This window comes from Desmodus rotundus, chromosome 7 (assembly GCF_022682495.2).
Source record: "Desmodus rotundus isolate HL8 chromosome 7, HLdesRot8A.1, whole genome shotgun sequence".
NCBI classification, from domain to species: domain Eukaryota; kingdom Metazoa; phylum Chordata; class Mammalia; order Chiroptera; family Phyllostomidae; genus Desmodus; species Desmodus rotundus.
In genome coordinates, this window is record NC_071393.1 from 110,462,617 (window position 1) to 110,487,243 (window position 24,627).

Genomic DNA, 24,627 nt, shown 5'->3' on the forward strand with positions numbered 1-24,627 from the left:
CCTAACCCCTAGAGATGACGAACTGGGGATATGATTTAGGCAATGTGTGCATGAGTGTGTATGTGTTTTAATATACTGGTAAAAAAAACATTTGTTAAATTGAACTGTGTAGCATAGTGTCCTAGACCTTACCAAAAGTAACAAGTTGGAAAGAATTGGTCCTTGTCTTCAAGGAGTTTAAAACTGGAGTAGTTAAATTTGTAATAATAATGGATTTAGGAAAGAAGACTTTCAGTCCATTAGTAGATAATGTTTTCACTTGTCTTTTTTTTTTTTTTGGTGATTTTACATACTCAGTCCAGCCTTTCTCAGCCAAAGGTTCCTCATGTAACCTGCCAAAACAGCAAAAATTGAGTGACTCTCTTCTCAATTCTCCCAAGGTGGTACATAAACTTGTACTATTCTATATGCATAGGAGAGAGATTATTTCATCATATCCAATAATTCTGGTAGCACCTATTTAAAAGGCTTGCTCTATGCCATGTGTATGTTAGGAGTATATGACGCAAAGATAAGGCCTTGCTTTCAAGGAATTTGCATCCCAACAGAGGGAAAAAGCATGTAACAAAAAATGTAGTACCCACAACATTTTGTTATTTTCTTCTAATTCTTTAGGGAAAATGTTCAAAGAGTGATTGTATATAAGAACATTCTTTCACCTCTTGTAAGCATCATTGATTCAGGAATAAAAATGTCTCCTATGTTAATGCCTCATCACAGCTGTAGGATTCTGGTAATAGTTTAAATGCCAATAAGAATCTCTTTAATTTTAAAACCTAGAGCTCTTAGTGACAGATTAATGATTCCATTGGTAGCTGTTAGTAAACAGCATCACCTGAAACCAAGGTTACTAGTTTTATAGTGGAAAGTAGAGGTTGGCTAGAGAAAAGTAGATAACTAATGTTTAGGAAGTTCTTCTTGAATGTAATTATAAGCACAATGAGGATCCCCCCTCCTCCCCATGAGTATAACTATATACTAATATTGAAAAGGTTTGGGATTAATTTATTTTCATTATCAACGAAAGCTCACTTGAATTCCTCGTGTCAGAAAGTTCAGTCATATTAATTAGCTTTTGCGAGGGATCTGGTTAATTAGTCATTTAAACTAGGAATTTATTTGTCCTCCTTAAATTAATGTGTGCCTTTAAACTTGGACGCAGTTAGCTTTATTTTTATTGCTCACTGCTTCACACTGATTTTTCTAAAGAAATCTCTTTAAAGTGCTACAATTAAGTTTTAGTATCCTATTTTTCCTCCCATCTCCTGATGTCCTACTAGTAATTTATTTTTAACAGCACAGCTATGGAAAGATCAAAGTACTTGCGTCAGTGTTCCATTGTGTAAATGTGCCACAGCTTTTTTATCCACTCATGTACTGACGGGCACTTGGGCTGTTTCCAGAACTTGGCTATTGTAAATAGTGCTGCAATGAACAGAGGGGTGCATATATTCTTTCAAATTAGTGTTTTGTGTTTCTTAGGATATATTCCCATACGTAGGATCTTTGGGACAAAAGGCAGTTCCATTTTTAATTTTTCTGAGGAAACTCTGTTGTTTTCCACAGTGGCTGCACCAGTCTGCATTCCCACCAACAGTGCACAAGAGTTCCCATTTCTCCACATCCTTGCTAGCACTTCTTGTTTGTTGATTTATTGATGACAGCCATTCTGGCAGGTGTGAGGTGATATCTCATTGTGGTTTTAATTTGCATCTCTCTGATGATTAGTGACATTGAGCATCTTTTCATATGTCTGTTGGCCACCTGTATGTCCTCTTGTAGAGGTGGTCAAAGTGGGGAGGAAGATGTGGATGAAGAGACTTTGCTTGGGCAGTGGGCACACCACGCAGTATGCAGATGATGTTGTTTTGAGTTGTTACTTGAAACCTGTATGGTTTTGCTACCCAATGTCACCACTTAAATTCAATTAAAAAATACTTTTTTTCTTTTTTTTAAATTTTATTGTTGTTCAAGTACAGTTTCCTGCCTTTTCCCCTCACCCTTCTCCACCTCCCTCCTGTTTCCACACCACCTCTGTTATTGTCCATGTGTCCTTTATAATTGTTCCTACAAACCCTTCACCATTTTCCTCTGAAATTCCCTCCCCTCTCCCCTCTGGTCACTATCAGCCTGTTCTCAATTTCAGTGTCTTTGGTTATATTTTGCTTGTTTGTTTGTTTTGTTGATTCGGTTCCTGTTAAAGGTTAGATCATATGGTATTTGTCTTTCACCACCTGGCTTATTTCACTTATCATCATGCTTTCCGGTTCCATCCATGCTGTCGCAAAGGATAGGAGCTCCTTCTTTCTTTCTGCTGCATAGAATTCCATTGTGTAAATGTACCATGGTTTTTTGATCCATTCATTTACTGATGGGCAGCTAAGTGGCTTCCAGCACTTGGCTGTTGTAAATTGTGCTGCTATGAACATTGGGGTGCATAAATTCTTTTGGATTGGTGTTTCAGGGTTCTTTGGGTATAATCCTAGCAGTGGAATTGCCAGGTCAACAACAAGTGTTGGAGAGGCTGTGGAGAAAAGGGAACCCTAATGCACTCTTGGTGGGATTGCAGACTGGTGCAACCACTGTGGAAAACAGTATGGCATTTCATCAGAAATCTAAAAATGGATCAATTAAAAAATACTTTTGTTAGGAGAAAAGCACTAAAATAGAATTATACCCAGGTTTAACTTGTTTTCTTAACAATAATAAATGAGTTTAAAGATTTTGCTTGCATTTATTCTGAAAAACATTTTTTAATGCAAGAAAAGATTATACAGATATTTTAAAGTATACTGGGATAAAGGAAAAATAAGAATAACATCATTCTATTTAACTTGTTTATTAATAATAAATATACTTCTTTGTGATCTCTGAAATCCTGTTTTTATTTTGAAGACTGACGAATTGAAAATAGAGTTGTATAATGTGTTTCCTTTTGTGTGAAAGTTAACCTGAAAAGACCATATCTCTATCATTCCCTATTAGTCTTCAAGTCCTCTTTATATTTAATAACAAGAAATTCCTGTAAATTTCCTTGTGATCATCAGATTCTTTACAGGCAAATACTCCTAAACAAACAAGTTGTTATCTAATTCCCCCCCGCCCCCGCCCTCGCCCACTTTCTCTCCTGAAGAATTAACAGTAGGATATATTCTGGACCTTGCAAAGGAAGATGTAGCATCCTTAAGTGAACATTTTATGAAGGTAGTTTCACTCCCTGGTTTTAAAGATAGACAGTGAATAACAGGCAGTAATAGCCAGTCTCTGTGCCCCCTAATCTTTTTTTCTCCCCTTTGCAGTCCTACCATTAAATGTTTTAGTGTTGCTGGCAAAAGCTCACACATTACACCTGTAGCACAAGAGGTCTGGTGGAGTGAAAGGGGAAGTTAATTGCCTCAGACACAGAAACTATTTGGTTTAAAGCTCCTTTATATATATTTAATAGTCTTTAACATCAAAATAATTACCTGAAAAATATACTTGTTAGACATTTGGATGTTTATAAAATACAAAACATTTCCAAATTTTTTGTATTTATCTCTGAATGCTTTTAGATTTCTTACATTATTTAGTACTTATGAAGCACTAAAGTACTTCACTTTAGTACGTAAGAGATTATTTTCTGTTCATATCAGCAGCACTAAAAACATCTCAGATGTTCAGGAATTAATATTTTTTGTTCATAGCCATATTACAGTAGTAGATGTGTACATATTTATTTTGTAATCAAATAATTCCATTATAGAGATCTTAAGCAAATATTCTGAAAGAAAATACCTCTTATAAGTTAATTATTTTTTCATCCCAACTCACTGCCTTCTGGTTAAAAATAAGTCAATTTTGTGAGAGGATTAAAAGGCAGAGAGCTTTTTGAGATATTCTGCTTTTCATAATGTTTACTAATTTAAAAATAAAATAATCTGCAGGAAGATCCTATTTTATTAACAAGATCTATCTTCAAAGTTTTATTCTATTCCTATTGTTGGAATTTTAGGGTCACAGTACTTAGCATATATCAGAGGTGTTCAGTAAGAGCATGAAATGGTGACCTTTGTATTGTAACATAGTATTAAAGATGAGATTTTAACTTAAAAGTATATACATTTAGGGGAAGGAAAACATTTTTTGCTATTTATCTTGCCTTTTTTAATAGCTTTAAAAACTCCTGTTTTTATTAATATAGATTTATTTGTGAAGTAAATATAAACTACCAATAACCTCAACATATAATTGTTAGCCAGGACTAATTGGTTAATTTGAACAGTTAGTGTCCCATCATAAATACAGGTTTCTTAATAACATTATCTCAACTGTTACCACAGCTACTACAATTTATTGTGTACTTACTGTGTGCCAGACTATATAACATCTTACTTAATCCTCACAACAAGCCTATACAATGGGTACCACTTCACAGATAAGAAAATTATATTTAGAAAGATTAATCACTAAATGATATAACCCAGATCTCAGAGCTAGTAGAAGATAATAGAACTAGAATTTGAAATAGGTAGTCTTACTCCAGAGACCTTACTCTTAATCACTCTCCTTTTTATATAAATTAAGCTTTTTTTCATGTAATAACTGTTCTTTAAAAAAGGAGATCTGTCAGTCATATCAGAGTATAAATAAGCTATAAGTAAATTAATTTCCCTGTCATTGTTGAAGTTCTTCCTTATTTTCTATCATAAATATTCTCTTTATATAAATTGTCAAATACATTTCTGATTATCACTTTAGAAATATTTCTTAAACTAGAATAACTGAGTCAAAATTGCCCTCTAGAATATATATACAAATTTGTATGTTCATACTATCAGTTTGTGAGAATGCATATCCATTATCATTTTTAATTTTACCAGTTTGATAGATGAAAACTGCGTGCTTTTATTGGCATATTATATACTAACAGTGAGATGAAACATGTTTCTTGGATTTGTCCAATTTTGTTTCTTCTTCTATAAACTGCCTGTTTTCTTTGTTCAGGTTTCTTTTGGCTCAGAAGACTGCTTAAAGACTGTACTTAAAGACTGATTGTAATTACAGAGAGAAGTTTAAGGAATACGTTTGGCAGAGTCAGATTTATATTTTAACTATATCGTTTGTCATATAAGTACACACCAATTTATTTTCTCTTTTCTCAAATTCCACTAATATAATAGTACTCAATTATTTCATTACTCACCCTCTTACAGCAGAGGTCAAGTTCAAAATACATTCTGAATCAAAGGTATGCAGTTAATAAAACACAAACATATTATATTCTAATAAGTTACTTGTGGCCTTTGTGAGTTTTTTTTAATAGCTAATAGTTTATTTCCTAGCTATTTTTTCTTGTGGAAAGTCTATGATAAAAACTTTATAGATAAAAACTTATCGAACCTTAATATTTTAGAATGAATGTTTTGTTCATAGATAACAAACCATGGAAATAATTTATAATTAGGACATTGACTACATGTAGCTACTATTAGCAGTCATTTTTAAAAATACCAAATATATAGTTCTATTTGCAAATCATTTTTCTACATAAGAATTCCAGTGAAAACAATATTCGGGCACACAATTAATGTTTATGTTATATAGACACTTAAAGCATTTTACAAACTTTTCTCTGACAGGTAGAGCTTAACTTCCCTCAAAAGTTCCAATTTTTTTTTAATCTCCCCTAACATGTAAATCATCTCAAGCCCAAAGTTTTTGAGTAAGTGAATTGTTTAACACTTGGCTTGTATTTTTCCATGGAAACATTTGTTTATGTAAATGATTCTCAATCAGGGGGCATATCTGGTCTGCAGGGAACATTTGGCAGTGTCACAACTGGAGGGGTGCTACTGACATTGTGTGAGTAGAGGCTAAGGATGCTTCTAAACATCCTACAATGCACTGAACAGGCCCTACGATAAAGAATTCTCTGGCCCAAAGTGTTAATGGTGCAGAAATTGGAAAACCCTTATTTATATTGAGTACTATATATTATACAATACATATTACATATATATTGAGTAATATTATTGAGTACTCACTAACTGCCACATACTCTGCCAGGGGCTGGGGATACATGGACAGAAAGTTATCATCTTAGCCCTGGCCGCGTAGCTCAGTTGGTTATAGCATTATCTGGATATACCAAGGTTGCAGGTTCGATCCCTAGTCAAGGCACATAAGAGGCAACCAATGAATGCATAAATGGGTAGAACAACGATGTTTCTCTCTCCCTTTCTCTCTCTCCCTCCTTCTCCTTCTTTTTCTCCTCTCTCTCTTCCCTTCTTCTTTCCTCTGTCTCTAAAATCAATAATTTTTTTTTAAAGTTATGATCTTAGCACTCAAGGAAGTTACATTATAGTTTGTAAATGGAAAGAATTGAATAAGCAAAATATAACATCATCAATATAGTAGTGTGTGTATATGATATATTAAGACAAGATAAATTTAGTCTGAGGGAATTAGAGAAATTTTCAAAGAAGTGATAAGGAACTCTTTTTGTTGTTGTTTGTACTGTTTTTCTTTTACTTAAATTTACAAAAAGCACACAAATAGTGTGGTTACAGTTTAATGGATTTTTCAGAAAATGAACATAGCTATGTAACCAGCAACCTCCAAATCAATACACCAGAATATTAGCATCCCAGAAGATCCTCTTGGGCCCCCTTTCAGTTACAGCTTAACATCGAGAGTAACTACTATTCTGACTTTTGGTAGTATAGATTTTTTACTCAACTTTACATGAATGATACCATATATGTAATCTAGTTATGTCTGTATTTTGCTCAACATTATGTTTGTAAAATTGATTCGTATTGTAACGAATGTATCAATTCTATACAGGCAAAATGGCTGAAATCATAAATCTTCCAATAGGCCAGTCTGGCTGCAGACTGGGTTTTGAAAAGTGGCAGGAGAGAACCTAGAGCAGGAGATGAGGTCATATGATGGAGACTTCTCTGTGTCATATAAAAGGCATTTGGATTTTTCTGTAGAAGGAAATGAAGCTTTTTGAAAGATGTTCAACAGCAGTAAATTTAATAATATTTGCAATTTAGAAAGACCACTTTGGCAGCAGAGTAGAGGGATCAAGTGAGAATAAACTTAGTTATACCACCAATCAGGAGGTTATTGAAATAGTCAGACAAAAATTGCTGAGAACCTAAATGCAGGTAAGGATAGGAAGAGATAGATGACTCCCTCAGGATGGAATAGATAGCACTTACTGACTAACTGGGCATGGAGATCTCAGAAGGGAGTTTCCTCAGCCAACCTTCAAAAACCTATATGTGTTACTGAAATAGCAATGAAGAAAAATAATAGAATTTGATGTCAGTGATAAAAACTGAATTACAAATAATGTCCAAATTTATTTTTAGTGTTCAAAATTGTAGAAAAATAGATACCACTATCTGAAAATTAATAAACTGATGGAAATCTTCATGGAGTATCTGTAGGGAAATTGATAATAGTCTAGACTGATTAATAGTATTGGCCTTTGTTTTCATTTTAATTTAAAACTTAAGTCTTTTTGTTGTTGTTTCAGATTTCACTAGTTTCACTTTTCACTAAATTTATACATTTAGTGATGAATAAAGGTGTTTTCAGCTTAGGGAGGAAAAATGATAGAGGATATGTATGCATATGTATTATGTGTTAAATAGAAGAGTTGGGAGAAGAAAGTAAGAAAGGGGTTAAAATATGCTTAAAATACTGTATCTGGATGAATAGGAAGGAATTGATTGAAGTGCAATTAGTAGAGACCCTGGTTGTTATCTCTACATGGGATGATTACTGTATTTTAACTTGTTTGTGCCTGCATCCCTGAAGAGAATGAAGGCAGTAAGTCAGAAAATTCCCTGTAGTCAATGAGCAGTAGCATCACTTCAAAGATGTGTTGCTAGCTATCTAAGACAGTGATAAAGTTAGTTGTCTCTTTGTGATCTAGAGAATGAGTACAGTTAGCTTCTGGTAACATAGCACTGTCTCTCAGTGTTTTGAAAGATAAAGAACTTTAACATGACTTTTTAAGTTGTAAACCCTGTATTTATAGATAGGATTATTCACCTAGAAAACCCAAAAGAATCAATTGAAAAAGTATTAGAATCTCAAAAAGATCATGGTGGCTGAATACAAGAGTATTTTATTTTATAAATATCTATAGACTAACATTACTTAAATTAGAAACAACCCACTAGAAAATATAATGGAAAAATATCTTCTTCACAGTAGCAGGAAAAAAAGAAACATCATAATACCTAAGAATAAATTTAAGAAGTTTGCCAATTTTGAATGAAGAAAACTTTGTTAAAGGACATACAGTATCACTTGAGTGATTAGGAGGTCATAGCATGTTCTTAGATGCAAATATTTCTGTGAAATTGTCAGTTTACCTTAAATTGATTAGTAAATGTGATATAATTCCCATTGATTTGGGGGGAATATACCAGGTTGATTGTAAGTGTTATTTTAAATGAACAAATATATGCCCTGGCCAGGTAGCTGAGTTGGTAAGTCATCCCAATAGGCCAAGGTTGCAGGTTCCACCCCCCAGTCACGACACATACAAGGTAGCCAACCAATGAATGCATAAATGGGTGGAACAACAAATCTCTCTCTCTCTGTCACTCTCCCCCTCTCTCTCTAAATTCAATAAATAAAAAAATTAAAAAAAAGAACAAATGTATAAAAATAGCTAGTGATTTTTTAAGTAAAATGAGATTGCCTTACTCATTTTAGATGTAAAAACATAAGGTACACTAATTGAATATTTAGTACATTACATGAAAACAAACTCAGAGATAAATTAAACCTAATGATATTTCATCATTCTACATATGTATACACTTGGAATTTAGTATTTTATAAGTGTAACATTTCAAGACATTGGAGGAAAGAAAGATCACTCAATAAAAGGTGTTGAGAAAACTTGATATCCATTTTGGTCGAGAAGATCATGCAACAAAAAAATCAAACTACACATGTATTAAACATTTAAATAAACTGTAAGTTTATGATTTAAAAATTAATAGGTTATGCTTATGATCTCCAGGTAAGAGAAACCTTTCTAGTTGAAACATGAAACCCAGAAAATATAATACAAATATTTATAAAACCTCCTATAGAAGCATTTGAAATCTCTTAATGGAAATATCAGATATGCAAAAATTGTTACAAGCATCAAACTTAAAAATAAATATTTGAAATTACTTCACTGCCAACAGTTTAATATTTCCAATGTATAAAGTTTTCTAATAATTAAATAGGAAGAACATGTCCATCAATATAGACTAGTAGGCAAAAGATATAAATAGGCAATTTGCAAGGAGAAAGTTGCTTTTAAATATGTACTTGTTATAATGGGTAAAAAGATTCAGTTACTTTGTATACACCAGTTAAGTAACTATTTAAAATTGAGATTGCCTGGAAATGGCAAGGATTGGGTAAAAAACACGTTTTGGTTTGGGAGATAAATTGGGGAGTACCATCTCTCCGTAGTGCAGTCTGCAATGTGTCAAAAATTTCAGTGTAATAATATAGAAGACATCCATTTCATAGGGGAATAAAGTAGTTTACAAAAGTGTATGGTCTGAAATAATTGTTGATCTGGTACTTTGAAAATCTTCCCACTGTAGAACAATTTGACCTAGCGAAAGGACATACCCTCTAAGGCATACCCTGTAAAAGGACATGCACTGTCAGTCTTGAGATTTACTCTCTCCCCAAAATGCCATGAGTTGCAGGTCAGAGCAACAGGGAGCAGGAACTACAACTATAGGAAGCCAGGACTTGGGAGAGACACAAGGTTCCCTGAGACAGATACTCATAGCACCACTGATGGTGAGACACTTGTTCTTGGACAGCAACTATGTGTAAATTTCAGTTTGGGATTCCCTGAGACTATGAGAGCCTTGTGGGAGGCCAAAGTAGTAACTGTTAGTGGTGCCCTCCAGCTAAAGGTGGAGAAGGAAATAATTGTTCTCCAAAGGAAAATTTCCCCAGTTTAAATTAAGTTCAACTGTACTCCCAACAGAAGATCATATGCCTTCAATTACTATTATATTGATTCAGTTCAAATGTAATGTGTTTCTCACAACTGGTTTTCCTTAAGTCCTTCTTCCATTCTTTATGCTGTTGTTGCTGTACATTTTAATGTATGTATGCAATAACATGTAACACATAAATGCTATTGTTGCTTTAGATACTTAATTTTAAAGCAAGTAAATAAAATAAATTTTATTTTACCATCAATTTTTTTAAAAATCAAGTAACCAGTGTGCTACCAAAACACACCAACCACAAGTCAGCAAAACCATTATTCAATATATGGACTGAAAAAAATGACAACAGCTAGAACTATCAAATACAAAAATATAGGACATCTAAGAATTAGGCGACTGTTATCTTTTATTGTTCATTATGGGGAACTTTTGTTTAGGACAAACGCTAAACCAGACAGGATGCAGACACAACAGAAGTATATCAAACTGTCCGTGGCAAGCCAAGATGTATGGTTAACCTGCCTATGGTGAAATGTCCAAAGGAACGAAGACAGCCTAACAAAGATACATAACAAGAGACCATCATTTAGGAATGAGCAAATGTGGGGAGAGATGATACTCTTAGAAATAAGAAAAATGTAAGTTTTAAAAAATCAGTAAACAGGTAAAAGAGCAGATTAGACCAGCAGAAGAGATAATGAACACACTGAAGTATTTATCTGAGGAAATTACTTCATATTGGAAAAAACTACATAGAGACATCATTGAATGGAAATATGAGAGAGACCTACGTATGGTGAATGAAATGAGAAGGACCAAAATACATTACATCATGGCCCAAAAAGGAAAGAGTGGAGAAAAGGAAATGATCTTAAAAATAACCAGAGAGAAAGGGCAAATCACTTATATAGGAATGACAGCAGACAGAATAATAATAGAACAATATTGAAGAAGTATTCTTCAGGGTACTTAAAAAGTATTCTTCAAAGTATTAGAGGAGTTATATTGGAAATTACTTTGTACAGCTTATCATTTTGTGATGTACATATTTGAAGTGTTCACTTTGAGATTCACAATATAATACAGAAATTTGTTCTAAAATTTTGTATAGAGACATTTAGACCATATTCATAAGGTCAGGGCAACACTGATATCAAATCCTAGGATGACATGTACCTGTTGCATTTGCAGTTTATATTAAAAGTTATAAAGTTATTTTTAAATTAAAATAGTATTTGATTTAGAGACAGAATTGATAGTTCCTAAGTATCTTAGTTGCTTTAAATCTAGTAATCATATTTGACTTTATTTACCATGTTTTACCATGTATAATACACACTTTTTTGCCCAAATTTTTGAGGGAAGAATAAGGATGTGCATTATACATGGGTATAAGGATTACATAGAATAGGCATAATAATGGGTATAATAATCCATGTATAATGCATACAAAAATGTGAGTATGCATTATAACAGCAAAATATGGGACTAATATTTAATTAAAATAATTATATTTCAAAAATGAATCAAATATCTAAAATTGTATTATTTTCACTTCCTAGTGCATTTCATTCATACTTTAAATTTTTCTAATGCTACCTGCCATCTCACTTTGATGTTTTGGGGAGTAATTTTTTTTAATTTCATCATATAATAAAAATAATATATTTTAATATAAAAATAATACATTAAAGGTTTTGCTTCTCTTACATAACTTGGCCTCTTATAATTTTACTGTTCCACTTAATTGAAAAACTTTGAAAAATCTTGAGCACAATCCATAGCACAATCTTAATATGTCAGGATTGAAAACTCACTCATTTTTGAGCCTCACGTCATAGTTATCCATAGTTTAACCCAAAGCATTGTCCTTTATCGTTAAAGATTTATGCCCAGAATATTTCATATTAGACTGAAAACATTACATTGTTCTGAGGTAGCACCTCAGTAATTGTGAAGTTACATTTCTGTTATAATAATGAACCATATCACTTGTCTTTTGCTTTATATAATCTTTACTGCTTTTAACAGACTAGTATTTTGGATTTCTATTAATTGCTATTTATTTAGCTTTCTGACCTACCTCTGTGAATGATACAAGAACATTTTTAAAAATAACTTTAAGAATAGACCTATATTTTCCCTAATTGATTTAGGCCAGATTTACTTTGAGCTGCTAAAATGAATACTTTCATAATTTTATTTTTTTTTCTTATTTCTTTTGAAACAAACATCACTTTGATGTTTTCTTGTCATTGCTGTTGACAGTCAGAGACAGGTCAAGAAGATTAAGGAAAATATTTTGTATGTTGACCCATCATTTTATAATATGAAAAGGTTCTTAAAATAGAGAATTTGCAGAAGCTATGATATCTGAAAATTATTCTGATAAAATTATCAGAATAAAAAGTGTGATATCTTCTGGGCAACCTACAGTAATAAAAGAAAGACGAAGAAAAACTTTGGGAAACGAGGATGTGACAGAATCTAGTATTGTCAACCCCTGCATCCTCACCTATTTCTTTTTTTGCTGTTCTTTCCCTAGCAGCAAACTTGGTTAATACAGAAGTCTGCCCTTCCTATTACAGTGTTGAACAAAATGTTGGTTGCCTGTTACCCCATTTAATATTCCTGCTTTGGGTATCCTCTACACTTGGATACTTAATTTTTGTTATGTGAAGACAGGACCTGAGTTAACACTTTTCATAGTTATCTTAGTATAAAATAATATCATCTGGTTATCAAATCTTCAGGTTTGTTTTATAAACCTGAATTTTAAATATCCTTTGTTGGTTGGTTCTTGTAAACTTGGTTTGACTCCTGCATATCCTAAGCCACACTTCAGGATATAATTTCTACAGCAGATCATTCAGCCAAAATGATCATCAAGGTAGTATTAAAAGAGAAAATATTATAAATAAGTAGCCTTAGGATTGTGTGCACATGTGTGTATGTCAGTAGGGGTGTTCATTTCCACCCATTCCAACTAGGTGATGGGCAACCAACTTCTTCCTCCCCAGGCCCACCAACTGCCCTAATAGCATCAGCTCTTCAGTTGCCTATAGCCCTAGCCTGAAGAACTCAATTCCAGTCCTAGGATGTGTGTGTCTGCACCTACACACATATACATTATCCTTAGTTTTATGAAGTGCAATTTTTTTGTTGTGTGTACAAAGTTGGACTCTATTTTGACTTCTTTTAAATCATAAACTTGAAGGTGACATAGGCTTTTTTTGGAGAATGTACTACCTTGTTCTGAGCACCATAGTCTAGGTGTTCTGAAAGCATCTGGGATCTTCAGACCTTAAATTGCAGATCTTGATTCTGAAATATCAGCCCAAAATCCCATACCATAAAAATACATGTGTGTGTGTGCATGTGTGTATAATGATTCCTTGAAATATTCTCATAGTTATAAAATAAAATGTATTTTAGCTTTCAAATTAGAGTATGCAAAAGAACTGTTATTTAATTTTTTCTTACCTTTTGTGACAGCATGGATGGACCTGGAGGTTATTATGCTAAGTGAAATAAGTCAGTCAGAGAAAGACAAATGATCTCACTTATATGAGGAATGTAATGAACAAAATAAAGTGATGAACAAAATAGAGACAGAGGCATGAATACATGAAACAGACTGACAGCTGTCGGGGGTCATGGCAGGAAGGGAGGAGTGGATGAAAGAAAGTGAGGGGATTAGCCAAAGAACATATACGCATAATTCATAGACACAGACACAGTGTGGTGATGGCCAGAGATAAGGAGGGGGGAGGGGCAAAGGTGGACAAAGGAGAGGAAACGGGGGCATTTGTAATAGTATCAACAATAAAAATTAAAATTTAAAAAGAATTTTTTTAATTTTTATGATCTTTTTTCATTTCTGCAATTTTACCTTTTTTGGTGGCAAAGGATAGCTGCACCTCTTTTTATTTTTTTATTTTTTATTGAATTTATTGGGATGACATTGGTTAATAAAATTATATGGGTTTCAGGTGTACAATTCTATAATTCATCATTTGTATATTGCAATGTGTTCACCACACCAAGTCAAGTCTCCCTCCATCAGCATTTATCCCCCCATGCCCTCTTCTACTTCCCCCTAACCCCTTTCCCTCTGGTAATCACACTGACAGCTGTCAGAGGTGAGGACGATTGCAGGGCTAGGTAAAAAAAAGTGGATTAAGAAAAAAAAGTTGCACCTCTGCCCTGGCTGGTGTGGCTCAGTGGATTGAGTACTGGCAACCAAAGGGTCGCCAGTTCGATTCCCAGTCATGGCACATGCCTGGATTGCGGGCCAGGTCCCCAGTAGGTGGTGCATGAGAGGCAACCACACATTGATGTTTCTCTTCCTCTCTTTCTCCTTCCCTTCCCCCTTTCTCTAAAAATAAATAAATAAAATCTTTTTTAAAAAAAGTTGTGCCTCTTTTCAGAAGGTTTTTAAAACTAGTCCTTTATTTTTTCCCTTTGTTTAGACATTTATCTTCCATATAATAAAGCTAAAATTTTTCTTTGATCTAACTTATGTCTATTTTATTTAGTAAATAATATATTTTTCCTTTTATATTTCTTGTAGGTTATAGCTCACTGAGTTTTTTAATCCATTCTTATATATGTAGAGACTCTTACAAAGTAGTTTTTTCTACTATGAAGTATAATGTTGGTTAAAATTACTGTGGTAAGATCCATCTGTTTAGTATGAGCAGCAGAGCATTAATTGAGTTGAATGTACTCTTTATAATCCCCAATTTTACATCATCCTGAGTCTTATTCCTGTCCTCACAAGAGAAAAGGCCCAGGCTGCAGCTTTCAATTTTAGTGTATGGTTGCTATGGAAATTAAAAATCGATACAAACTTATTTGGTTTACCAATTTAAATAATTTATTCACAAGTAGTTATAGACACTTGGTTGTATTTTGTTCATCTTTGCTTAGGTACATAATTACATTGCTATTTTCTTTTGGGCTTAGGTGAAAGCAAAAATTCACCTAAGATGAGAGCAAAAAGAACAAGGTGCTGTTCTTTTTTCTTCAAAAGATATTTTCAATCTTCTCAGGTTCTTCCCTCAATCTACTTCAGAGGTTTTGTAGGAATGTCCAGGACTATATAGCTAGTAATTGGTATCTCCAAAACTGTTATTTGATAAATATTTATAAAGTTTTCAAGATTCTTGATGGCATGTTTCATTCTTCAAACATATGGTAATTCATACATACTCAAAACAGACATACGCATAGCTTCTACACTGCTTATTATAGAACTGTCAGTTTCAGTTTTCATAATTGCCTCGACTATCATCTATAACTGCATTTTCTGCAATATGGGTGACTTTAGATTCATATAAATAATAGTACCAACTTTTGTGAAGTGTTTGCTATGTGTTAGGAAGGATACTGAGCATTTTATATGTTCTATCTCATTTAAACAGAGTAAGAGATCCTTCCTATATCTTAATAGGGAACAGTGCCTTATAAACTAACAGTACATAATAAAAGATTAATGGATTAAGTTCAGAACTGGAGTCTACAGTCCTAAATTCCCTATTGATTTACTTACTGTGTGGCTTTGGATTAGTCATAGAATTTATTGTTGTGTCTATTTCTTCACTCACAAAAAGAGAGGTAGTGAGATATATCTCCTCTCTATTATGTTATACAGGAATATTTTAACTATTTAAATAGAGAATATAGGTGTTTGTAAGAAATGTACCATAAATGACTTCTGATGTGAATATTTCTTTAATTATTAAATTATGTGGCCAATAAATAGTATTCATGTTTAGCTTGCCAATTTAATGAATAAGAGAAATAAAGAGTTTTTTCAGAGATTATAAATTTATGTGGTATATAATATTATAATGCTAGCATTTTAAGTATTGTGACATTCTTTTAGTTAACTAAAAATGCTTTCTATGTAGTGTTAACACTTTAGTTTTTAAGCAGGGTAACAAATATCATTACCCCTTTTTACAAATGGAAAACTGAGAGAAATAAATTTCTGGAAGCATAATAAAAGCTGATAGTCACTTAAACTGTGAATAATGAAGGGTAATTAGATTATAGGTGATGAACCACAGGCCTGATCATAAAGTCGGAAGTTAGGAGCTCTGAAGTCTTTAGAGGAACAAACTGTAGAGAACAATTTATTTATGTGTATATTTTTTATGTTTTTATATAGATAAACTTGTTGTCATTTGATTTATTGTTTTTGAACTTTTTTTATAATTGCCTCGTGGAACTTCAGAGTTAAGCTTATCTCAAGACAAGAGATAGATCGTATTTCTTTGCTTTTAGGAAATACTGTCCTCATTTTCCTCTTTCCCCTCTGGCTCCTAATTTAAAACTGAGGGTGGTATGAGATGACAAAATGTATCATCTTATAATAATAATTAAAATAGAAAGGAGCTGTTTTTGTGGGGGGGTTTCCTCTCTTCTCAGCAATTTTTTCACTTATTTCATATTCTTTACCTATTTCTTGTTTCTCTCACTTTGTCACTTGTGCCTGTTGTGGTGAGACACTAGTTTTGCAGAAAGAGAACCAAACATGACAATTTCATGTTTCTAATGTGGATACCTTCTAAAGATGCCAGCAGTGAGAATTATCACATCTCAGAGCAAAGGAGCAGAGTTTTAGACTCTCTAAAATCAGTTTACAGGGAGCCACTTGCCAATAGTACTTATAAGCCTAAAGTAGGAGCTTGTTTCTTCTCAATTAAGATGTTTAAGGACAACCTAAAGTTATGTTGTGATGTGAACATTAAAAACTTGCACTGTTTTTAGTAAACCAAGTAATTTATGTGTTATCTTAATACAGTGGAAATTCAACATACAGATTTTTTAGGAAGCTGTTAGATTTCTGCATATATACTACTAACCTCATGTAATATTGAATGCCAATTGTAATTGAAAAATAAAATAAAACAAAATAAAGTAAAAGTCCAGAGTAGCTGGAGTAGATAGACTGGGTTATATATTCAGCAGTTCAGTGGCCAAACAACAGCCTTTCAATACTGTTTCAAATCGGATCATCTTCCAACTTCATCTTGCTTCAGATTTGAGTAACAAGTTATTTCCCCATTATCTACATATTAACTTTTGAGGAGTATGAATGAATAACATTTTTTCCCTGTATAGTTGAAAGACATATAACCAACACCCTACCATAAGAGGTAACTTTGTTTTTCACACAATGCCAAAAATAAATAAATGCATGTTACAGATGTAAAAATGCTAATAATCCATTGAAATATCACTATTCTTTCACATTTATCTGGAGTGAGATATAGAGCAATACTATTTACATAATTAGAATATGAAGATATGTATTCTTGTGGAATCTTATATAATTTTTTAGCTGAGTTCCCTGATTTTTGTATCATAATTTTTTATATTTATTAAATTAATTTTTAGAAAGGGGAGGAAAGCAATGTGAATGATAACTGCATACAGAAAAAAAGTTGTAAAGCTAAGGAGTAATCACTGCTATATACTCAAGTTGGTTATTTAACAAAGGTTGGGATCTAAATATTAGCAAACAGAGTGAGACTTTTCATAGTTAAAGTAACTGATTTATTATAGAAGACATGTTCTCAGTGGCTCAACAATTAGTTTTTACTCTAACATTGAAATAAATAGTTGTATTGAGCCAAACAAATTGCTGGGCTTCCTTTTGGGACGTTATACATGAAACACTTATCTTTAAACATTAGAACCTTACTTTGCACAGTGTTATGTTAATTCAGTGATGCCTTGGGAAGCTAAGATGAACTGTAGAAACAGGAGAATTAACTTGGCATCTCATGCTCATTGGACAGTATACTTGTATGTTCACAGAATGGAATGGAAGATAAAATTGCCTGCGGTACTTCAACCTTTACTCTTTTATTTTTGCTTTCTCTCTGCATTTATACTGTCTCCTTGGATTTTTTTTGTCATAACCAGATCTTATTTAAATATTGTACAACTTTAACTGAAAAACAAAATGAAGTGTATCCATTTTGAAAAGCTTTCTGCTTTTTCCAGGAGTGGAAGAAGATATAAATGTTTAAGAAGGTGGCTAAAACTCCATGGAAAAAAGTACATTATCATTAGATCATATTTCCCAAGTAAAACTGAGATAACTTCCTGTATTTCTCAGTTGCAGCTTCTTCTTAACTACTTAATCACACTGTTATGAGACTTGATGTGTTAATGATTGATTGAAAGGTGTTTGCAACTAGTATAAAATTAACAAAATCTACAAATGAATTTTTAATTAATTAGAATAAATTTGAGGCTACCCTTATAGTAATGTGACTCTTAACTTTCATTCTGCTCTGTTTCTTAAATGAGAGGAGAAAGGAGTAGATTTATATCTGATATTCCTTGAACATTCCTAAGAGTTAGTCATACATATAAGTTTTATATATTATGTCTATGTAGTCCTGAGAAAAAATATGTTAAAGATAGCATCTAGGTACCATAGGATACTTAAAGGGGCAGGCTCTGAATTGTTATTTTATTATAACCCTTTTTTAAAGTATAAAATAAAATTAATGTGTTTGCCCTTTAATGGATAGAGTAAGGAAAATTTAATTGATTGGCATTAAACTGCTTATTTTTACCTAATTTATCTCCTCATTAGCCCTACATTTTGCTTTTATGAAGGATCCTAACATTTATTTCGGTCTACTTTACAAAGTTGAATATAAGGTGATCATGAAGATTAGATCAAGTAATGCACATTATCATGAATCTGCCTTATTACTTCCATCTGCGGTGTGTTTTTCAAAGTGTGGTTTTCTGACCAGCATTGTAAGCGTAACCTGGCATTTGTTAGAAATGCCAATTTTGAGGCCTCAGTCAGACATTCTGAATCTAAATCTCTGGGTGGGGCCCAGCAATCATTGTTGATCAAGATGTCTAGAAGATTCTGATGCACGTTAAAGTTTGAGAACCTCTCTGCTGACCATATCTTATCTTAATAGCTTTACAACATTATTAATAGCCATTAGATGGTGTTTCAAAGATTTTCTTTGTTACTTAAGATTATTTAATCAACAGAGGGCACTGCAGTAATTGTTACGAGGAAATTTTATTAAATCTACATGTAGTCAAGTAACAAATGTAAATATTAATACAAATTGTGCTCTTAATAAATGCCTATAAAAATAAGTAAAAGCACTATACTAAGTGCTTTTTCACAATCACCGTGCTTGTAAGGAATTTCTACACATTTGCATGTAGCTGTTGGGTGTCCTGGAAGTATTTAAACACAATTGTCTGTTAGCAATGACATTTTTTAAGGTCATTTTTCCTGTGAAGTTACAAATGGACTTGAACTTCACTGGCAAGTTCCCTGGCCTATAGAATCATTGTTTATGCACACTTTTTTTTCCTGTAACTTGAGCAGTCTTTGAAGCATCTTTCTGACTTTAATGTTATCTTCAAAGTGTCAAGGGTAAAATTAAAAGATCGCAATAAGTGATTTTCCATAGGAAGTTGAAACTTTCATAATTGAGAAAGTATTTAGAAGTTAAAGATAAAATGTCAAATTTAAAGATAAAAGCTGGATCCAATTAAGCTTCATTGTTTTGGACTCTTCTAGTTCAGAAAAGGTTATATCTGAAGTAGGAATATAAATTTCTACTATTGCTCAAGGAAAAAGAATTTGATAATCAAATTAATAATGTATAAGAAAGTGGGAATGTTAAGCTAATTAAGAAAAATGGTTTCAAACTTCTAATGGCATCCTTTTTGCCCCTGATTATGAATAGTTTACTGATAATGAATAATTGTTATCTACTTGTATATAATGGCATGGATAACCTTCATTATCTATAGCAAACTAGTGTACACGATTGAAAGGATAAAGCTGCATTTGTTAAAACTATTCTTTTGTTTGAATTTTTTAATAATTTAGATCACTTTTTCTTATTTTCTTGTTCTTTTTCTTCTAGTTGTGCCTTCCCTTCTATGGTTTATAGATGCTTTCACCAGCTCTTACTCTCCTGTCTCCTAATTCCCACATCATTTGACCTCCTGTTCCCTTTAGATGTCACTATTTCAGTGTTCTGCTTCCTGCCCCCATTTGCCAACACTCTGAGATTTAGGTTCTTGCTCTCCATTCTCCTTTCCTTCATCTTTAGTTATCAGCCACTGTTTATAGGTTTGGTTTCTTGATTTTTGTATTAATTCTGTTCTCTAACCAGTATGATCAAAACTGCAAGGATGTAAGGTCAATTGGAAAGTAGAGACATAGAGTTGACATGTATTGAATACCTACTCGGTGCTAGGTGATTTACTTATGTCATTTAGTTCTCGTAAGATGTAGGTATGTTTTATCATTATCTCCATTTTATTCATAAGTACACTGAAGCTCAAAGAGATTAAATATTTCGTTCTAATGCACTGAACAACTAAGTGATAAAGCCTGGTTTCAAACCCATATGGGTGCACTCATTCATGAATTCTTTTATTCAACAAAATTTATTAAGCACACATACTACATGTTGACTGTTGTGCTAGGTGCTGCAATATATCCATCCAGCCTGTATTCTCATGGATCTTAACTGTGTAGTGGCATTGTATGGTGATCTCACTGCTCTACCAATCAGCCTTAAAGGAAGAGAAAATAAAAAGGAAATAGAAGGTTCCAGTGTTTCATGGAAAAGATATATTTGACCTAGATGTGAGAAAGGCCTTAGTTGTGCAGTACTTAGGGATACCCCATTGAAAAGGCTGGTGTGTATCTAGTCGCAAAGAGTCTGACAATCTCTATCACCACCGTCAACACCAAAGCCTTTTAGTGGCATCAACACAATGTATGTTTCCCTTTTCTGTTCTAAAAATATAAGATTTATGTCTGTAAGCCAAAATTCTCTAGAAAGTCTTCAGAAAGAATTAACTGTCCTCCCTAAATTAGGTTTGGAAAAAGATGAAGACCTCTGTGTAAAGAATACATACATTCATTAATCCATCCATTTGTTATCCATATACATATATATCCTAAAAATAATTAAGATGATTTACCCAAATATATAAAACACAACTTTTAATAAAATAAATGTGGAAAAATAAGATAAAATTAGGTTGTGTTCAGGGAGCCTACTAAAAAGGTGTTTATGAATTTGGCTCTGTCCTCAAGGGTAACTTTTTTTTATTTACAGTTTTTACAATTTCCCCCCATTGCTCTCTCCTGCTCACTGATCCCACAGTCAGTCTGCACCCTGTTGTCCATGACCATGGGTCATTTATACCTGCTCCTTGATTAGACCCCTCCCCTTCTTTTCCCCCTACTTCCCTCCCCCCTCCCTCCCCTCTAGGCGCTTCATTCACAAGCCACATAATTTTTTTAAAAAAATACTGGCAGCACAGAAAAGAACCCATTTCTAGTTGTGACACTTAAGAGGAACTTTCTCCTAATAGATTCTCCTAAAGTGAACCACAGTATGGTAAACAATGGCCTCAAATACTTTCTAATATAAATAGGCATTTCAGAGACATTTCGTTGACTTCAATTGTATGCCACAAAAGAACCATCCAGTAAAACAATTATTTGAAATTGAGATGAGGCATTACAGGTAGTCCACTGTGATCTGGCCAAATACAATTGTATATGATAGGGCAGGAGTGTCAAACTCACTGTCACCAGGGCCCACATCAGCCTCACAGTTGCCTTCAAAGGGCTGAATGTAATTTCAACTCCTTAACAGTTAAAGGAGTAGTTACATTTATACAGTCCTAAAATTATTTTGGCCCTTTGAAGGCAACTGTGAGGCTGATGTGGCCCCCAGTGAAAATGAGTTTGACACCCTGTTTTATTAGAGTCTCTAGAAAATTTAATGAATTGCATCCCTTTTAGGTAGTTTTCTAATATGATTTGCCAATTGAGTTTTTTGCGTACTAGGTGACAGTTTACACACTCTTATATGTTTGTTTTCATTAATGCAACATCAATGTATAGAATTATTCCTATAACATAATAGATACCCTAATAACTAATGTAGAGAGAATAAATATTTCATCCATCTATTTAAGTGAAAGACTTCCTCTCTGCTATATGTTGATATTTTCTTCCCTTATCCATAAAGTATGCTACCATACTTTGGAGTGCATCATTTTAACATGGAAATGGTGTTTCTTATCAACACACCTCAAAATCATACCAAATATATTGAATTTGGAAAACAAGGGATGGATTCCGGATAAAGGTAGCCTGACAGTTTTTAACTATGTTTTTAAAGGAAAGTAATCAACTCCCAAATTTAGGAATTTAAGAATTTCCTTTTGTCCTGCCTGCTGACCCTCTATTTTTAAAGCACATTTTATTGAAAAGCATTTTGGTAGTGTTAGTTTTCCTTTAAAATTTTGGGGAGGGGAAGTTAGGGGGTAGAAGGATTGAGCATAAAGGAAAAAAGAACTCATGGACATGGACAACAGGGAAGTGATTGCCAGGGGGAGGGGGATAAGGAGGCTTAATGGTAATAGATAAAATATAATGAAAATTATATTTTTAAAAATCTGCCATTGTTAAGTATCATAGATTACATCAATTCTAGTAGTCCTTTATTCTGTGTAATTCTAAGGGATTAGCTAATTTATATCATCTTAAAAGCTTATTTATAGTATCAACTGACTTCTAACACATACTTGAGGTGTAATAACTGCTTTGCCCAGTCCTCAACCAAAATTTTTCCCAGAGCTATAATCTTATTTAGGAATATCTCTCTACTTCTAATTAAATATTGAAATATGAACCTTTCCCTCTGTTACTCTGTAATTTACTTCTTATTTTATTTGCATTTTTTCTTATGTACTGGAACACTTTCTTTTATCAATTTCATTTTTTTATTGCCTCCAAGTATTAAAATGTGCTATATTTATAGAAACAGAGGATTAGAAATTGATTAAATCATATATTTCGCTCCTAAGTTTTAACCTAAATCATATATTTACCATCACAGAATAATAAATATAAACCTATTTTGGTTCACCTTTAGAAAATGAAATTTTCCTGTCTCCTTGATTAGCTTATCCCAGGTTTATACACACTTGTCTGAAGAATGCCCTTTCTCAAAACTTCTATTATATGATTAAAGCCTATCACTTTATTAATTATTGTTAAAACAGTTAATTTATATTGAAGATATGGAATCTAGAGCTTTTCTTCTACCCAATACATGGGAAAAAGTTGACTGGTGACTTTTTGAGTTCCTTTTCATTATATCATAAAATTAGAGCTAGGAGAGACACAAAATAATATCAAGTTTTCATGGACTAATTATTTCAAGAGTAACTGATGAAAAAAAAAAATACCCAGATTTCTTACCCTATGAAAATCTATTATGCTATTATAGCAGTCTGATACTTCCTTTTAAAATTTAGGTTATTAGGTGATAGGAGACTTTTATTAAATACTTCTGAGTTGTAAAGGATAAGAAGGGTCTGCTAATATAAAAGACCCCCCTGGTCCTGGTCCTGAGTTCTTATTCAGTGGTCCCAAAGAACTGAGTCTTGATGCCTTAAAAAAAATGTTTGAGGCTCTACAAAGTATGATTTATAGAAAGCATGGTTTATAATTATTTTGAAGTTAATTTTACTACTCTGCATTCCTTCTTTTTGGCTAATTTCACTCAGTTTGCTATTTAATCTTTAATTACAGGCCACAAAAGAAGTAATAGAACGGGAAGCACCAGGGATGGCCCTGGCAATGCTGATGGGATCACTTAATGTTACACCTCTGGGCATGCTCTCTAGGTAAGAAAGTCACCAACATGTTACAAGGAAAATTAATTCCATACCACTAGTCATTACAATAGACTGACAAACATAAGAACCTTGAGTTGTAACACTTAAGTTTGCCCTATTTGTTCTCCAGAATTAAAAGTCTTAGTATTCTGTCCAGTCAAATCTTAGCCATAGTTTCTTTCAAATTCCTTTTTATTTTCATATTATACTTAAAGTTTTAAAAAGTATTATATTACTGCTAAAAGTTGTCAATACTAACCCAGAGGAGAGTCCAGTTTATTAAGATGTAAAATTATTCTTTTTGTGATTATCTGCCATCATTAATATTTATTAACTGTCATTAAATCCTAATTTAATAAAACTAAGCAGTAGAGTTTTATAAATAAGTTGTTTTCATAAGTTAGGAACTTTTATTCCAATTTTTAACTAGAGATATTAATATGTAGATCATGAAAAAAGCTCAATTAATGATATATTATTATTATATTAAATTAGTATATTTAAATCTATGCCTTTGTTGACATAGATGTTGAGATCTATCATCAATCTGATGGTTTAGTTATTTATTGGTTATTATTTTAGCAACCGTTAGATTAAAATTCCTTTTCATGAGGACAATATATATCGTTTAAGTTAAAGACAGAACTATCAACTTAGTGAGAATCTGTTGATTTAATAACTTGACTAAATAGACAATTGATCTCAGAGCAATCTAAATGCACAGCAACTTTATAATTTAAACATTTCACAATTATTATTTATAGCCATGTCTTGATCATTTGTGCAATATAATGTAAAAGTAAATATATGCATTTAATGCATAGGATATGAGTCTTAATACCCTTTCTGTTGCTTGGACTAAGTTTGTATCCCAGTAATGACAGCCACTTGAAGCATAGCTACTAGGAAATGTGAA

The 24,627-nt window shown here is 32.8% G+C and overlaps 1 protein-coding gene across 3 annotated transcripts in view; it reads left to right on the forward strand.

Moving 5' to 3' along the window:
* Positions 1-24,627, forward strand: part of GPHN (gephyrin) — a 437,816-nt gene that overhangs the window by 201,285 nt on the left and 211,904 nt on the right. For all 3 annotated transcript variants that reach the window (XM_045201246.3, XM_071222011.1, XM_024568512.4), the window contains one exon: positions 23,626-23,720. In XM_045201246.3, the coding sequence (XP_045057181.1) occupies positions 23,626-23,720 (95 nt within the window). The remainder of the gene's footprint in view (positions 1-23,625; positions 23,721-24,627) is intronic.